Genomic DNA, 16,525 nt, shown 5'->3' with positions numbered 1-16,525 from the left:
AGTTACTGCAATGATGAGCATAGTGCAAGAACTTGGATAGATGGGTTAGTAAAATGAAGCTATGTCTGCTTTAACAAAATACAACTTTCAGCTAGGGATAAAAACTTGAAAAAAAAAAAAAAACGAGGATGAATTTCCAGAACTATAGACAGATATTTTACTCTTCTCAGAACCTCCAAGGCCTTTGTGTTTAAAACTTCAATGTAGTTTTGTTATGGGGTAAGAAAATCCAGAAACTACCCATGGCAGTTTGCTGCAGGTATTAAAATGTTTAAGGCTAGTAAGTATTTTTTCAAGTGTTATCTGCTGTATGGTGATAAGAATTCTAGTTGTACTTGTATTGGTCTAACAGCATTTACTTCTTGTGTGTATTGTCATTCTCCTTTATGTGTAAGCTAACCACAAATGTTAAAACTGAATTTTTAATAAACTTTAGCATCTGTTCATAATGATGATGATGAACAGGGATGAAGACTGGAAAACATCCCAAAAGACTTTTTCTTTTTTAAACAACTTCAAGGTTTTTTGACCCTCTTTTCTCTAGCTTTTCTCAATCCTCCTTAAAAGTAAGCTCTGCACTGAACTCAACTTTAATTAAATTTGTTTTTTTGTTGGAGAAACTAGACAAGCCATTATATCATAAGATTATCTTTTTTCTTCAAGATACTTTAGACTTGTTCTCAGCCTTAATTATGGGAATCTAAATATTTACAATGGAAAATAACACTTGCAGCAATATGTTGGGTGCTTCAGTAAACTTTTATTGAACTGTGCATGAGTGGTTACTGTTTGCTCATCAAATGGCCACTGATAGAAATAAAACTGGTTTTCCCACAAAACCAAACAAACAAAAAAACACCAAAAAACATGGAAAGCTTGAACTGCATTGTATATCTTTGAATTTTGTAACTTAAAGAGATACAATATATTCCTTCTTTTGGCAGTGCTCAGGATTTGTCATCTTTTACTTACTAATATTACTTTTTCTGAGGACTCTAAAAAAGCTTGCAGACAGTCATAGTTGTTGTCCTCTTGTAAGTGGTAGGGAGGTGCCTCATGAGCATACAGAGTTCAGCTCTGAACTGTGAGCAAAGCCGCCCAGCTCCCTGCTGCAGCGTGTCACCTGCGGCTGCTTACACCGCTGTGGAAAACGATGCTCAGGATGGCTCTATTTTTGTCTGTAGAATAGCTCCTTGTTTCCTGCCTCTTCCAGTTCTCCTCTAGAACTCTGAAGCTTTCATGCTGCTGCTTTGGCAAGCTGTAGTTCAAATTACCAGTAAGGACCCAAAGGAGGTGTTTAGTTGTTTAGAAAAAGCTACTTTTTTGTTTCATTTTATTGATTGAAGAATCTTCCATAAATGAAGTCTGACCAGGTTGCTTGCTCTGTCAGAGTGCAGCTTGAATATTCAACAGTCTTCCTCGTCAAAGCTATATTGCTTGTTCTGAGAAGAGGTACATCAAATCTAAGTAGTTCATTCTGCTACTGTGTTGACTTCATTAAGGCTATTTTGAAACAGTCTGCTCTTCATAGTTTTGATCACAAGAGGTGTTAAAGGAGTTATATTTAGCTATTCACACAGAAGGGTTGGGCTTCGTGGATGACTCCTCAAGCTGATGTGTGGAAAGAACAAAACATCCTTTTTGTAGCAAAAAGATCAGTAGGTTTTAAAATATCATAAATTTATCTTGCAGTTTGGGTGAGTGCAAAAGAACATCATTTTTTGTGTTATGATTGACTGATGTGGTATTGTGTGATCCATAAATTTAGCAGTACTTCATGAACTGTTTATAATCGCTGACTGTATTGTTTTATGACTATCTGTACAAGCACTTTGTATAAAAACTAACAGATTTGTTGCTTGTGAAACTCTGATGTGGCAGAAAGCACTGAGGGAAAATAAGACAAGCATGAAAGTCAAAGGGTACCATAGCATCGTGACTCCCATGACACCAGATGACAGCATGACGAAACAATAATATTCAATGTAGATAAATGCTAAGTGATGCACTTTGGGAAAACAGTTTTACATTTGCAATAGCAGGCTGTGAATTAGCTATTAGCAGTGTAGAAGGAGTTCTTGCAGAACAGAGAGTACTTGAATGTCACATGCAGTTTTAAATTTCATCTCCAGATGATAGAGATGAACTAGAGAAGTACAGGAAAGAGTGCTAAAGTGAACAAAGCAATGGAATGATTCACGCATGCGGAGACTTTCAATCTGACGAAGTGATGACTGATGGGGGAATAGGTAGTGTGGAAAAAATGTAGGAAGAAGATTAATAGAGAAACAGTCATAGAATCATAGAATATCTCAAGTTGGAAGGGACCCATAAGGATCATCAAGTCCAACTTCCAACTCCTCTTGAGTCGAGTCAAGACTGGTTTTCCATAATCTTCTTTGCTTCTTACGCTTGCATTATCAGTAGGCAGATTCAAAAGAAAAAGGAGGTCCTTTTACATAAGGGTCCCATTTGGAACTTATTGTCACAGAAGCTTGGGTGTTTTCTGGAGTTCAAAAAATAAACAAGGTAGATGAATGGAAGAAAAATGTGTTACTAGCTATTAAAGTGAAGACATGATCTGCAGGTTGAGTGCCTGTGGACCAGCATCAGGGGGAAGTCCAACAAGGCTGACATCCTCATGGGTGTCTGTTATAGACCGCCTGACCAGGATGATGGAGATGAATTATTCTACAAGCAGCTGGCGGATGTCTCAAAATCGACAGCCCTTGCTCTTGTGGATGACTTTAACCTGCTGGATGTCTGCTGGGAGCTCAATGCTGCACAGAAGAGGCAGTCTAGGAATTTCCTAGAGTGTATAGAGGACAGTTTCCTTCATCAGCTGGTAAATGAGCCTACCAGGGGTAAGGCCCCGCTATACCTACTGTTTACAAACAGAAAAGGGCTGATGGGAGCTGTAGTGGTTGGAGGCCGCCTGGGGCATAGCGACCATGAAATAATAGAATTTTCAATACTCAGAGATGCAAGAAGAGCCATTAATAAAACCTCTACACTGGACTTCCGGAGGGCAGATTTTTGCCTATTCGGAAGTCTAGTTCAGAGCATACCCTGGGAAACAATGCTTAAAAACAAGGGGAGGCCAGGAGGGTTGGACATGCTTCAAGCAGGAGGTTTTGAGTGCACAGGAACAGGCTATACCAGTGTGCCGAAAGGCTAGCCAGCGGAGAAGACAACCGGCTTGGCTAAACAGGGAGATTCTGAAGGAAATCAGAAATAAAAAGAGAGTTTACCGACTGTGGAAAAAAGGGCTAGATCATGCAGAAAAAAATCAGGGAAACAAAAGTGCAATTTGAAGTTAATTTGGCCAATTCTGTTAAGGATAATAAAAAGTCCTTCTTTAAATACGTTAATAACAAAAGGAGGGGCAAGGAAAACCTCCATTCTCTGTTGGACTTTGAGGGAAATATAGTTAACAAAGATGAGGAGAAAGCTGAGGTACTTAATACCTACTTTGCCTCAGTTTTCACCAGAAAGACAGGTGGCCCTCAGGACAACTGGCCTCTGGAGGTGGTTGACAGAGATAGGAAGCCAAATAGTCCCCTTGTATTCCAGGAGGAAGTAGTTGGTGACTTACTGAGCCATCTGGATCCTCACAAGTCTATGGGACCAGACGGGATCCATCCTGGGGTGATGAGGGAGCTAGCAGAAGAGCTTGCCAAGCTGCTCTCCGTCTTCTAACAGTCCTGGCTCAGTGGGGAGGTCCCATACGACTGGAAATTGGCAAATGTTACCCCAATCCACAAAAAGGGCTGCAAAGCTGACCCTGGCAACTACAGGCCTGTCAGCCTGACCTCGGTGCCTGGCAGGGTTATAGAGCAGATCATCCTGAATGCAATCACACAGCGCCTTCAGGATGGACAAGGGATCAGATCCAGCCAGCATGGGTTTAGGAGGGGCAGGTCCTGTCTGGCCAACCTGATCTCCTTCTATGATCAGGTGACCCACCTGGTGGATGAGGGGAAAGCTGTAGACGTTGTCTATCTAGACTTGAGCAAGGCCTTTGACACTGTCTCCCGTAATATACTCCTGCAAAAGCTGGTAGCCCGTGGCTTGGACAGGTGCACTCTACGCTGGGTTAAGAACTGGCTGGAGGGCTGGGCCCAGAGAGTGCTGGTGAATGGGGCTACATCTGGCTGGCGGCCAGTCACTAGTGGTGTCCCCCAGGGGTCAGTGTTGGGTCCAATCCTGTTTAACATCTTTATTGATGATTTAGATGAAGGGATTGAGACCATCAGCAGCAAATTTGCTGATGACACCAAGTTGGGAGGGAGTGTCGACCTGCTGGAAGGCAGGAGGGCTCTGCAGAGGGATCTGGATAGACTGGAAAAATGGGCTGATTTCACTGGGATGAAGTTCAACAAGGCCAAGTGCCAGGTCCTGCACTTTGGCCACAACAACCCCCTGCAGCGCTCCAGGCTGGGTGCAGAGTGGCTGGAGAGCAGTCAGGCAGAAAGGGACCTGGGGGTACTAATCTGGGAAGCTCAACATGAGCCAACAGTGTGCCCAGGTGGCCAAGAAGGCCAATGGTATCCTGTCCTATATCAAAAATAGCGTGGTCAGCAGGACAAGGGAAGTGATCTTCCCCTGTACTCTGCATTGGTGAGGCCACACCTGGAGTATTGTGTTCAGTTCTGGGCCCCTCAGTTCAGGAAAGACATTGAAGTGCTGGAGCGGGTCCAGAGAAGAGCAACACGACTGGTGAAGGGACTTGAACACAAGACCTATGGGGAGAGGCTGAGGGAGCTGGGCTTGTTTAGTCTGGAGAAGAGGAGGCTTAGAGGTGACCTCATCACTCTCTATAACTACCTGAAGGGAAGTTATAGCCAGGTGGGGATTGGTCTCTTCTCCCAGGCAGTCAGCAACAGGACAAGGGGGCATGGGCTTAAACTCTGCCAGTGGAAATTTAGGCTGGATATTAGAAAGCAATTTTTTGCAGGGAGAGTGGTCAGGTATTGGATTGGCTGCCCAGGGAGGTGCTGGACTGAGAATGGACATGGCACTTAGTGCCATGATCTAGTAAATGGACTGAAGTTGGACCAAGGGTTGGACTTGATGATCTCTGAGGTCTTTTCCAACCGAGTTGATTCTGTAATCTTTGAAGATGTCAGAGATATAAATTTGTGGAAGATGGGAGACAACACTCCGTACTTGTCCAGTGTAGACATTATGCTTATGCTTCTGTTTGCTATTGGCTAGTACAATTACAGAAAGAAAATGCAGCAGGTAAACCTGTGGTTTATCTGCACAATTATATTTTTGTTATGCTTTTTTTTTTTTTTATGAATACCATGTTTAGGATGTGAAACTAAATTAACTTTACTTGACAGACTCTGAATTCTCTAAGTGGTATCAACGCAGGTAGAGTTAAACATATTTTTCTTGCTTGCTTTGTCCTTCTGTTTCTCACTCCTTTTCCTGCTCCTGATGAGCACATGGGAATGAAAGTACAGACTTTATGTTGTTCTTTGCGTGTGTGGAAGGGATAAGAAATGGGATGAATAAACGTGGCTGTAACCAAAAAATAAATTGAGAATATTTGGTTTACATTGCTTTTTCATTCTGGGCTCTGGTTTTCTTGGGTGAAAGCCTGGTAATGTTTTCTTTGCTTAGTAATAGACAGCGTTCTCCTGCAGCTGCCTGAAGGAAGTGAAGGAGGAAGAATAGTGAATGGTAACAATCTGTCTGCCTTCCCTTGGATGTGGAGGGCATCTCTTCTACAATGATCTCAATCTCCCTCTGAGGGAGAAAAGTGGCAAAGATACTTCTGAACATGGGTCTTCCATGTGGTACCAGCCAAGACAGCACACAGGCGGACCCAGAGTACTTGAAACATTCTGCTCTTGAATATACAAACAGCTTTTGTGCCCGCAGCCGTTATCTGTGATTTGTGTTTCTTGTGACTGCAAGCAAAGAAGGCAGCAGTTCTAGAGGAGACACAGCAATTATGTTATCTTGCCCAGCTGGCTTAAATTGTCCTTAAAAAGGCATCATTTGTTTGAGACCTGTGTAGGAGAAGGAACAAAAGTGGTGGTTTAGTGTGGTAGCTTTACTGTATTAATAAGAATGCGTTAATTATATAATGTTATATATATAAATGTAAATGGATTCTAAGCCTTGCTATTAAAATGCTGTAAACTGAATCCTTTACTTTTACAAATGTTCTTCAAAATTTTGAATATTTAACTGTTCAACAAGATCTGTAGTGAAAATCTTCATTGTATTGTTGCATCTTTTTTCTTTATAGAAATTGGTTGCCCAAATGAAGCAAGATCCACAGGTAACTATTTTTGTATTGCATTATTTACTCTTAAAAGTACAGGAAATAACAGTGCATGAAACTTGAGAATTTTATATATTTGTTGATCCTGTTCTTCCTTGCTAATACAGTGTTTAGAAGAAAGCTACTACGAACAAGTCTTTAAACAATGACTATTGGATGGTTTAAAACAAAGCCAAAACTTTTGCTATTATGCAGCCTTTTGCCTCATATTCTTAATAGTTTAAATCAAGCAACTGTTGTGTACTGTGGTGAAGTTCAAATATGCAGTAAGTTTCAGATTCTATTGGAAGCTGCTCTTTATAAAATCTGCCATTATTAGAATTTGCTTTTTTGAATATCAGAAGGTTCACAGTTGTACAAGAAGAGAGAAGATAATTCCATCCAAGAAATTTTGTCTGAGCAAAAGATGTAGCTTAAGGCTGTGTTAGGTATCCAGCCTGTCTTAGGTATCCAGCTTCGGCACTGTAGAGTCTGAGGAGTGGGCACTTGGCCTCGGGATGTTTTAGATCTACTGAAGGTGGATAACGGGACACAGCAGAAGTCATCCCTTTCCCAATGACTGTGTAAGCTGACTGGGTTATCTTGTACAGCAATGAAGCACTCCAGTGTGCTGAATGGGGAGTTCTGTAGAGTTCTCCAACCAGTCTGAAATGTTGAGTACAGTCATGAAGGCCGCTCACTTGAGGCTTACTGTTAAATGCTTCCATGCCCATATGTAATTTTCTGAGCATATATTTTTCTCAGCTCAGTGAAGACAGCTTTTTGTAATAGACAAGTAGTTAAGACACCTGACAGGGAGGGATGAGCAGTGTGTAGGGTGGTATTGGGGAAATCTGCTTTCTAAAACTTCCTTGTTCTGGTGGGATTTGGGTAAGATCCACTATTCTTACTTGCTGACCAACTCTGCTAACGATTAGCCTGCAGAGCAGTTTGCTTTCATTTCCCATCTGCTGAAACCCAGGTCATGCTGCAAACAGCCATGCAAAGTTAGAATTGTAAAATAGTTTGGGTTGGAAGGGACCTTCAAAGCTCATCTAGTCCAACCCCCCTGCAGTGAGTATGGACATCTTCAACTAGATCAGGTTGCTCAGAGCCCTGTCCAGCCTGGCCTCAAATGCTTCCAGGGGTGGGGCATCTACTGCCTCTCTGGGCAACATGGGCCAGTGTTTCACCACCCTTGCTGTAAAAAATTTCTTCCTCATGTCTAACATGAATCTCCACTCCTTCAGTTTAAAACCATTACCCCTTGTCCTGTTGCAACAGGTCCTGCTGAGAAGTCTGTCCCCATCTTTCTTTTAGGCCCCTTTTAAGTACTGAAGTGTCACAATAAGGTCTCCCCCAAGCCTTTTCTTCTCCAGGTTGAACAATCCCAACTCTCTCAGGCTATTCTCACAGCAGAGCTGTTCCAGCCCTCTGATCATTTCTGTGGCCTCCTCTGGCCCCTCTCCAACAGGTCTTTGTCTTTCCTGTACTGAGGGCTCCAGAGCTGGACATAGGACTCCAGGTGGGGTCTTACCAGAGCAGAGGGGCAGAATCACCTCCCTTGACCTGCTGGCCACATTCCTTTTGATGTAGCCCAAGATACAACTGGCCTTCTGGGCTGCAAGTTCACATTGTTGGCTCCTGTCCAATCTTTCATCCACCAGTACCCCCAAGTCTTCCTCTGCAGGGCTGCTCTCAATCCCTTTATCCCCCAGCCTGTACTGATTCCACGGGTTGCCCTGACCCAGGTGCAGGACCTTGCACTTGGCCTTGCTGAACCTCATGAGGTTCACATGGGCCCACTTCTTGAGTGTGTCCAGGTCCCTCTGGATGGCATCCTGTTCCTCAGGTGTGTCAACTGCACCACTCAGCTTGGTGTCATCCACAAACTTGCTGAGGGTGTGCTCAATCTCATTGTTTGGGTCCCAAAAGTTCCTGGAGCCAGGAAGAGTAAATCTGGTCCCTGCTTCCAATGCTCTTTATAATCTGGGATAAATTGCATTAAGTGAAATCTAGAAGAAGGGAGGATGACAAATGTACAAAAGATCTGGTTCTGCTAGAATTGTGTATGTATGTTGGAGAAGACTATCTACAAGCTGAGATTGTAATGTATTTCAAAATTGGATGGAGGAATATAACAATAGGGAAGTCGTCCTGAGTATGAAGTTCCTGTAGGTATATTAGTCCTATGTTTTAATATTTTTGTGTAACACAGCAAACCTGCATAACCTAGTGTAAAGAGTTTACGGCATAAATGAGAACAAAAAAGTTGAAAAAGAAAAGTGCAGGGAAGCTCACTTCCCTGTCATGTTTCTGAAGAGCTTTTCAGGCTTTAAACTGATTACAGATTATTTATTTATTTATGTATTTATTCTTTCTTTCTTTCTTTTTTCTTTCTTTATTTGTTTACTTATTTTTAGCAGAAAATTAAATAGTGCTGGTAAAAAAATTTCTGACTGCATCTTTATAGTGATGCTTACAGCTTTCAAATCTTAAACTTAAGAAAGTGCTGTTGTAAGCAAAATGCTGATATGAATGATGTGTGAAGGCAAATGTAAGTCTCTTAAATACAGTTTAAGGCATAAATGTACCTGGAAATGAAGACTTAGGTATGTTTGCCTTCATTTGACACGTGTCAATTAAGAGTTAATAGCTATGTTTGCTGATGCTTTATACAATCAAATGTATGATAATGTCTTTGCATAAGTAGCATAGGTGAGAATACTACAGCATACTATTACATACAATGTGATACTATTATAGGCATATTAACAAACATTTCTTGTTTAATTTGTAAGCTTGATGAAATGTACAAATGTGCTTTATAACATGGTAAGCACTAATGGATGTTTTAATGAAATCTTCACTCCAAACTGGGTTGTCTTTCTGAGTGCTGGAAAGATGCTCTGGTTATTGTTGCACTCAGTGACTTAAGCAAGGCTTTGTTGAGCCTCTTGAATTTTATTGGCTGTACATCCAGAGGTGCTGTATTTGTAGTACACTAGACAAAAACAAAACAAAAAAAACCACCTTCCCGCTACTTCTCTGTGTTAACAAATGGAATATCTTTCTCACAGATATTTTTTCTTTCTAATCAGAATGCTGATTTGAAGAAACAGCTTCATGAACTTCAAGCCAAAATCACAGCTCTGAGTGAGAAACAGGTAGGGAAACAGAGATGTGTTTTTAATACCTAGTTCCAAAGATGTCTCTCTTCCCAGCTTCCAAGAGAACTGCCAAATTTTTGAGTGCAAAAATAAGTGTGGTCAACCAGACGTTTTGGATTTTTGATTTTTTTCACCAAAAGAGGGGATGATTTGTTGTGAGTCTATAAAACAAGCAACTAGTGTAATCAGTGGAAGTTATAACAGTATTTCTTGTGCTGAAACTAATGTTTTATATTAAGGGAGCTGGGGAAATGAATGAATTTTCACTTCCTTTATTATTATCTTGAAACTTATTCTAAACCAGACCATTGTGGTTTATGCAAATCTTTAGATTTTGTCTTAGTTGGTCCACACTGTGCATCTGAATGAGTGTGCTGGAATTTTGCTTTGTGTCTAGACCAACTAAATTTATGTCAGTTATGGGTATCTAGGAGACAATTTAGAAATTAGTTGTGCATTTTTACCGTGATAAATTATACCACAGTTGTCTTATGTTTGCAATTTGGTAGGAATCTTCTTTGAGAGGTCTAATGTGTGAGTAATAATTACAACTGAATGCTTAATAGAAAGATTGTGGAACTTGAAGATGTCTTGTGGGCAACTAGAAAAATAAGTGAGGCATCTGTTCTTTAACATAGGTAGCACTGAGAGATCTACAAAACTAGTTCTAGTTCTCACTTATGTTTTTTTAAAAACACAAAACAGCAACACACACAAAACCCTCTCATATGCAACCCCCCTCAAAAACTAAACTGACTTAAGCAGTCCCTTAATTGTATTGCTATTGTGTCAATAATGGAACAAAATTAGGTCAATAGATAACACCATTGAAGAGGGGAAACATTTTAAAATGTGTGCATAGGTAAGAATATAGTTATGCATTGGTGTCACATCTAGATACCTGCATTTGTTTTATCTGTATTTGTTCTGAGAATTACCTTTCCTAAGAAAATGGGCAGACTAAAATTTTGTTTACTAAAAATTATAGTATGTTTTACTATTGGAGAAGTGAGTCTAGGAATGAACATGTCAGGATAATAAAGAAAATGATTTTTTAATGAGACTCCTAATTCAACAAAAGCTGAGGTTTTGCTGATGTGATAGCATGTGTCTCTTCAAGATGATTTATTCTCTAAAGCCAGCATGAGCCTCTGCATGTGGCTATGTCTCACAGCAAGCAGCTTCCGAATTCTCTGGTAAGCTCTGGAGGCCCATGGTAATTTCAAAATTAGCTTGCCTTGTCATACTCACTACCAGTTCACATGATCAGCAGGGACAGGCAGTGAGATAGGGAGTGGAAGGTAACAAAAAAGTAAGTATATCTTACTGTAACTTTTGAACTTGGATTCATAACTCTTCAATGTTATGTTACAGAGTGGTCTATACTAATATGTATTTTAAATTACCCATCACCAGAAATGCAGCTGTATCTTCTCTGCTGAAAATCACAGCTCAGATTACTGAAAGCACACTTTGTTCATGGGATGAACATGAGCTACGTTTCCAAAAGACTTTGAAAATTAAGTTTCTGACTTGACTTCCACCACACAGCAAATATAGCCAACATGAAGTTACAATCCATTTTCCTTCTTTGTATTTTTATGGTTTTGATTATCAGTAGAACAGTGGACTTGTCTGTGATTGTCAAAGTTTAATGTTTTGTTATATCTACTGCTGGGCCACAGAGCTGCCAGTGTCCCAGATGATTGTGTTGTTGCAGTAGTTTGGCTGTTGAAATGCAATGGTCATGGCAAATGTGAATTCTAGAAAAAATGCCACAACTTCCTAATGCAGAGGAATGTTTATTCCCTCTTATTTGTAGGAATCTGTTGTGTAGACATCTGTGGCTTAGCAATGCAGAGTTGAGCATTATTTTAGAGACTACAACAAAGCCCTTTTTTCTGTTCTTACTTTCATTTCTCTTTAGGAAAAATAATTATTATCAATTGTTTTATGGGGCAATTTTATCCAACAATTTAATTTTCACACAGCATAGAGAAATGTGCAGTTTTGCGTAGTAGATAAATGTTTGATATCATGCAGTGCATTTCTTGAGGAGCACAATATGTGTTATCTCTTGGTTTAAAGCCAAGTAAGTAGTCTTGATGTCTGATGTCCAATGAATAAATTCTGATGGCTTAACTCCACTGCGGGCAGTTATGGGAGGCATAATTGTCCCTGTTTGACAGGCTTTTAATGAAGTGTGAAAAACTGAAGTTCCAGCCTGTGGGGTGTCCCTACTTGAAGTTGGTGGTGTGGGGCTGGGACCCTGGTGTTAGAGAGCCAGAATACTGAAATATTTCTGGCTTCTGAAATATTATGTCAGCTTAATGTACCCTTTTCTTTGCTCTCTTATTTAATGAAGTTGCATGAAGACTCGTGCAAGAACGAAGTCAGTGGTAGGTTAACTAAAAGCTTTTAGTTGCTTCAGGACTCCTCTCTGTTTCTGAAGCATTGTGAGTAGTGCCAACACTTGCTGCCAGTCGCTGTGGTGATTCATAGTGGCTTAGGTTCCTTGCTGAGAATTAATAATGACAGCTCAGTTCAGAAGTTTGTGAAATTGAAGAGATCTGGCGAAGTACGAAAAGGAAGCAAGTAGGCTGTGCAGCATGTAGGCTTAAACCTAAAGAAATTCGTTAGTGCATGCAGGATTAAAATGTTGCAGCATAAGGTATGTTGTGGTTGTTTTTTTTTTTTAAATATGAAAGAGGTGAAAAGAAATACTTTTACCTGTTTCATCTGAGAGATGATAGAGCAATGTAGGCTGATTGTGTTATCATACGGAAGAAAAACTTCAAAAAGAGAAACTTATTTGAAGATAATTTGCATTTAAAGGGCAGTAAACATGAATCCTTAAGATGATTATTTTTCTCTGATAGTCTCTTTATGTTATTACCACGGAGTTATAAACTGCGTTTACCTTATTGTTCTAATCTGGGGGCAATAAGGTGAATCCGGTTTAACAGTCTTGTTTCTCATTTATGTACGAGTGCTGCAGTTTGGAAAACCTGAATGTGTTGGTTTTAAAATTGGTTTCCTCTTTCTTCCCCCACTCCTCTCGTCAATAAAGACAAGTCAAGAGCAACTTTTCACAAAACAGTTTTAATTGCCAAACCTAAGCTTGAGTTGTAAATATGAATTAATTCTGTTGCTGTGTAGCACTGTTTATTATGTTTTCACATCTTTGTCAAAAAGTAATAGTCTTAGCACTCTTGCTTTCACTTTGTGTTCTATAGTGAGCTGTGATATGATTCTGTCTTCCTTTGCCGTTCTATTTTGTAGACTTTTAGCCACAATCACCTATCACGACTCAGCTTTTGTCTGGGTTAAATATACTTCTTATGATAAAAAACTTAAAGAAAGTATTCTTGAACTTTTCCCTGGGGAAGTTTGCCAACATGTACTTTTTCTCCTTTGGAGGGGTGGAGTGGAAATTGTTACCAGTGACACTATAGATAGACTGAGGTAATGCATAAATGGGGAGGAGGCATGTAATCTTGAAGTAACACCTTTTTTCTGCTTCTTTCCCTCCATAGTTAATTAAACAAATTATGATCTTGCAAATACATCATCACAGAGTATGTATCATAACAGTACTTTTTTCCAGTGACAAGGAAGAGGTCATGTTTGTTTGACTAAAGAAATGTAAAGGAAGAAGCGGGCAGCAAACAAACGCTTTTTAGCAGTATCAAATACAGACAAATTTCTGCATCTGTCCCTATCACAATTTCTTGGAAAAGCCAGAGCAATGTTCTGTCTTAAACGTGGAAGAAAGCTTACAGGAGTAGTCTTCTGACCTTATGACAAAAAGATGATGGTAATAAGCATATAGTAATCACATGGCTCTTTCCTGTGTATTTGAAAATACAATGAAAATGTCTCTTACTGTAGGTGCAGTGAGAAAAGTCTTGTGAAAACTAGACTTGTATTCTAATGCATTTGCTCTTGACATGGAAAGAGTAAAGTGGATCCCTTTGTTACTTTGCTTTCTGAAGAGCTGTATACACTCGCAGGAAAAAGTGTTCAGTGTTCCGATAGTTGTTAGCATAGGGATACTTGTGGTTTTATTTTTTATGGGGGAAAGTTTAACATACTTTACTGTGAAGTACAGTTGAAACTGTAAAATATCAGGAAAAGCAAGCTTATCTCTATTATGAATAGGCAAGTCTAGTGACTCTTGCTTGCATTTAAAGTTTATAGCAAATTGAGGCAGGTGAGGTTGTTCTAAATCCTGTATGTTCAGGGTGAGATTCCTTTTAACTGTGACACTAAATAGCAAGTAAGGGGAAAGGGGATTTGGAGATTTTTTAAGAATGACGGTGTAATTTAACCATCGTTTTCTATAGTTGAATAAATGTAAACATGTGGTTTAGACTGATGAATGAAACTTGTTATTTAAGTCTTCAAAAACTGTCAGGAATAGGTTTAAGTATTAATGTTGCTATATTTATTGCGGGTACCATAACTGAGTAATGAAAAGATTGGTAATGTGCATAAATTCATCCTGTGAGACTGTTCTTCTTGAACGCTTGTCATCCATAGTAAAGGTGAATTTTTATTGAGGCTTTTTGAACACATTATCAGAAAATTATACCTGAAATATGTTCCACCATATTCTGTGAAGGTGAAAGGCTGTGTTTTGGTGAGAGGGAAGTAAGCGTAGGAAAGCTAGAGAGCAGGAGGGAGACTGAATACAGTTAATGGGTAGGAAAGAGCAGTCTGAAACACTTCTGCATAAGGAGACAAGATATGCCTGTGTGTTTTAGTTATACCTAATGAATACCATGAGCGGTTTAGGTCTCAAAATCTGGAAATAAAGAATGAAGTCACTCGCTCCTCACTCCTACCAGTTTTGTCTGGAGTTTCTGATTCCTTCTTTCCTCAAGATACATCAAGGGCATATTAAAATGCTACTTTTCTGTCAGTAATGTTGAAGTGTGCAAATATGCCAAGTGAAGGTTTAGTAATGAATAACGTGAGGTGGGTGATGTTTAATGTTTGTTCCAGTAGTTTAGCCAGGCTGTACGTATTACTAAACACCTATCTTTTTTTCTAAGTAAATGGCATGAATGGTAGAGATATGCTAATTTCCATGTAACTGCAAGCATCCATTTATGCCAACTATTTATAAACCAGTCTTAAAATATATGAAAAACCATTTTGAACCTTTCCAGAGTTTGGTTTTAATAATGAAACCCTGTAGTGATATACTTAGCTCTGCGTTCTCCCTTAATTGACTGTTTGTAGATTACTTTCTTAAATGGTTTGAAGTAGTGACTAATTTTTCCTGTCAAAAATATACCAGTCAATCCAGATATAAGGAGGAGTAAGTTAACTGCCTCCGTGACTTGTCAGACCCTTTTGAACCTTGTGATTGGTGTGAACAGCACCTGTTTAGAAGGTGAATGTTTGTTTGAGAAAACTGCATGAGCTTACTATTTTAATCTTCGGTATTTATTTTATTTGCATCCAACTATGGTGTGAAAATGTGAATATAATGACTTCTCATTAAGTTATCTTCCATATTCTCAAGATGTATTGGCTGAAACACATTTTGAATGTTGTACAGATGACTGTAGGTAGACAGAGTGCATGCATCTCTCCCTGCTGCCTCTTTTGCCCCAAACTCTTTTGCAAAACTGATGTTATAATAGTTTGCATATGACTGAAATATTGCTAAGTTTTGTCAGACCTTTTGTAATGCTCAAATCATGATTAAACCCATACTGCCATCTAAACTTGAATTTCCCATTCTTCTCTCAATGTAACTCCACCAAGGCTTCTCATTGTTGGTTTGAGAACTTAATTTTTGCAGATCTAATATACATTAGCACTGAAGTAACTTAATTTAGGAAATGTAAGTGGCCATTTCGTTATATCGTTAAAAAGAAGAAAAGCACTCCACACCTTCCTTCTGGTACCCTTCCTTTAGTACTGATTTTCTGGCTCAACTTTAAATTTTTGAGTTCATGCTGTATTTAAACCAGATTTGGATGCAGCTCTAGAACTTCTTTGAGCCTAGTTGGAGACATCTTTCATTGTCATATAAGCCAAAGCATAATTCCAAAATAGCTTGCTCTGCTTGAAAATCAGCATTGTAGATAGAAAATGGGCAGTTAAACTACAGTATTTCCTTGAAAATCCCCTGCTGATGGTGAGAGTTGGTTATTAGGTGCTCCTGCATGTTTTGACTTGCTGGGTAACCTCACATATGAGTAGTTATTTCAAGGCCTAGTATTGCCTTTTCCTTGTTATACTTGGAGGAAAGTCAGATGAAACATCAGGTTGTGATGACTGAGATTTAGGGTGTTTCGTATAGTACCCTTAAAGGTGTCTTAGTTGGAGACTGGGAAAAGGGATTAAATCTACTAAGGATATTTTTAAAGTGAAAACAAATGAAAATAATCCATTCTGCTCTGTTCTGCATCACTCAGTGGCACAACATAGCAGCCACAGAAACGATATTTTCATTTATTCCAAGTTTATCAGTGTTAGAAGGGGAATCAAATCCAAGGATCTGCTTTTCAGAGCCTTATGGATTTTTAGTTTCCGTTGGGGTTTTTGATCCCCTGCTCTTCTGAAAGCTGTGTTGAATTTTTGAATGGAGAAGAGAAGGAGGATATATGTCTAATGCTTAGAATACAGGCGAAAACTTGTGTTTGCTGTTTGTTCTCTGCTGCCTGTTACTTGATTTGAAAATAAGCCACTTCCTGAGATTGTGCTTTTTTGCACTGTGAGTTACTGAATGTAGTACAGCTATGGGGTAACAGTTTTTATTAGTAAAGATTATATTTTTGAATGGTATTGTGCCAAGAGCAAGACAGACTAGGGTGCTCAACGTTAGGAGGTATTATTTCAACATATGGTTTACGTGTTGCACCCTCATAGTGCATTGTGGAACCACTCAGTTCAACTCCTCATGCTTATTTTTGATAAGGACTGAGGTGAACGTGATATATTGCATTGCTTCTGTAGTGCCAATTTGGAATTGTTTTCTGTTAGTTGTACTGGCCATTACAGGTGGACTTGGGGTCCCTTGTGATGGACAGTGGACAAGTAAAGAGGAGATAGCACT

The 16,525-nt window shown here is 39.5% G+C and overlaps 1 protein-coding gene across 1 annotated transcript in view; it reads left to right on the top strand.

Moving 5' to 3' along the window:
* PHF21A (PHD finger protein 21A) overlaps nt 1-16,525 on the top strand; it is a gene marked incomplete at its 3' end in the record, with an annotated part of 139,643 nt that overhangs the window by 36,808 nt on the left and 86,310 nt on the right. The window contains exons 4-5 of the mRNA XM_080344637.1: nt 6,266-6,298; nt 9,382-9,447. Coding sequence (XP_080200763.1) covers nt 6,266-6,298; nt 9,382-9,447 — 99 coding nt within the window. The remainder of the gene's footprint in view (nt 1-6,265; nt 6,299-9,381; nt 9,448-16,525) is intronic.

This window comes from Nesoenas mayeri (genome assembly GCF_963082525.1).
Source record: "Nesoenas mayeri genome assembly, chromosome: 5".
Lineage (NCBI taxonomy): Eukaryota > Metazoa > Chordata > Aves > Columbiformes > Columbidae > Nesoenas > Nesoenas mayeri.
Note: the sequence above shows the minus strand (reverse complement) of the source record. Positions and strands in the feature narration are given on the sequence as shown.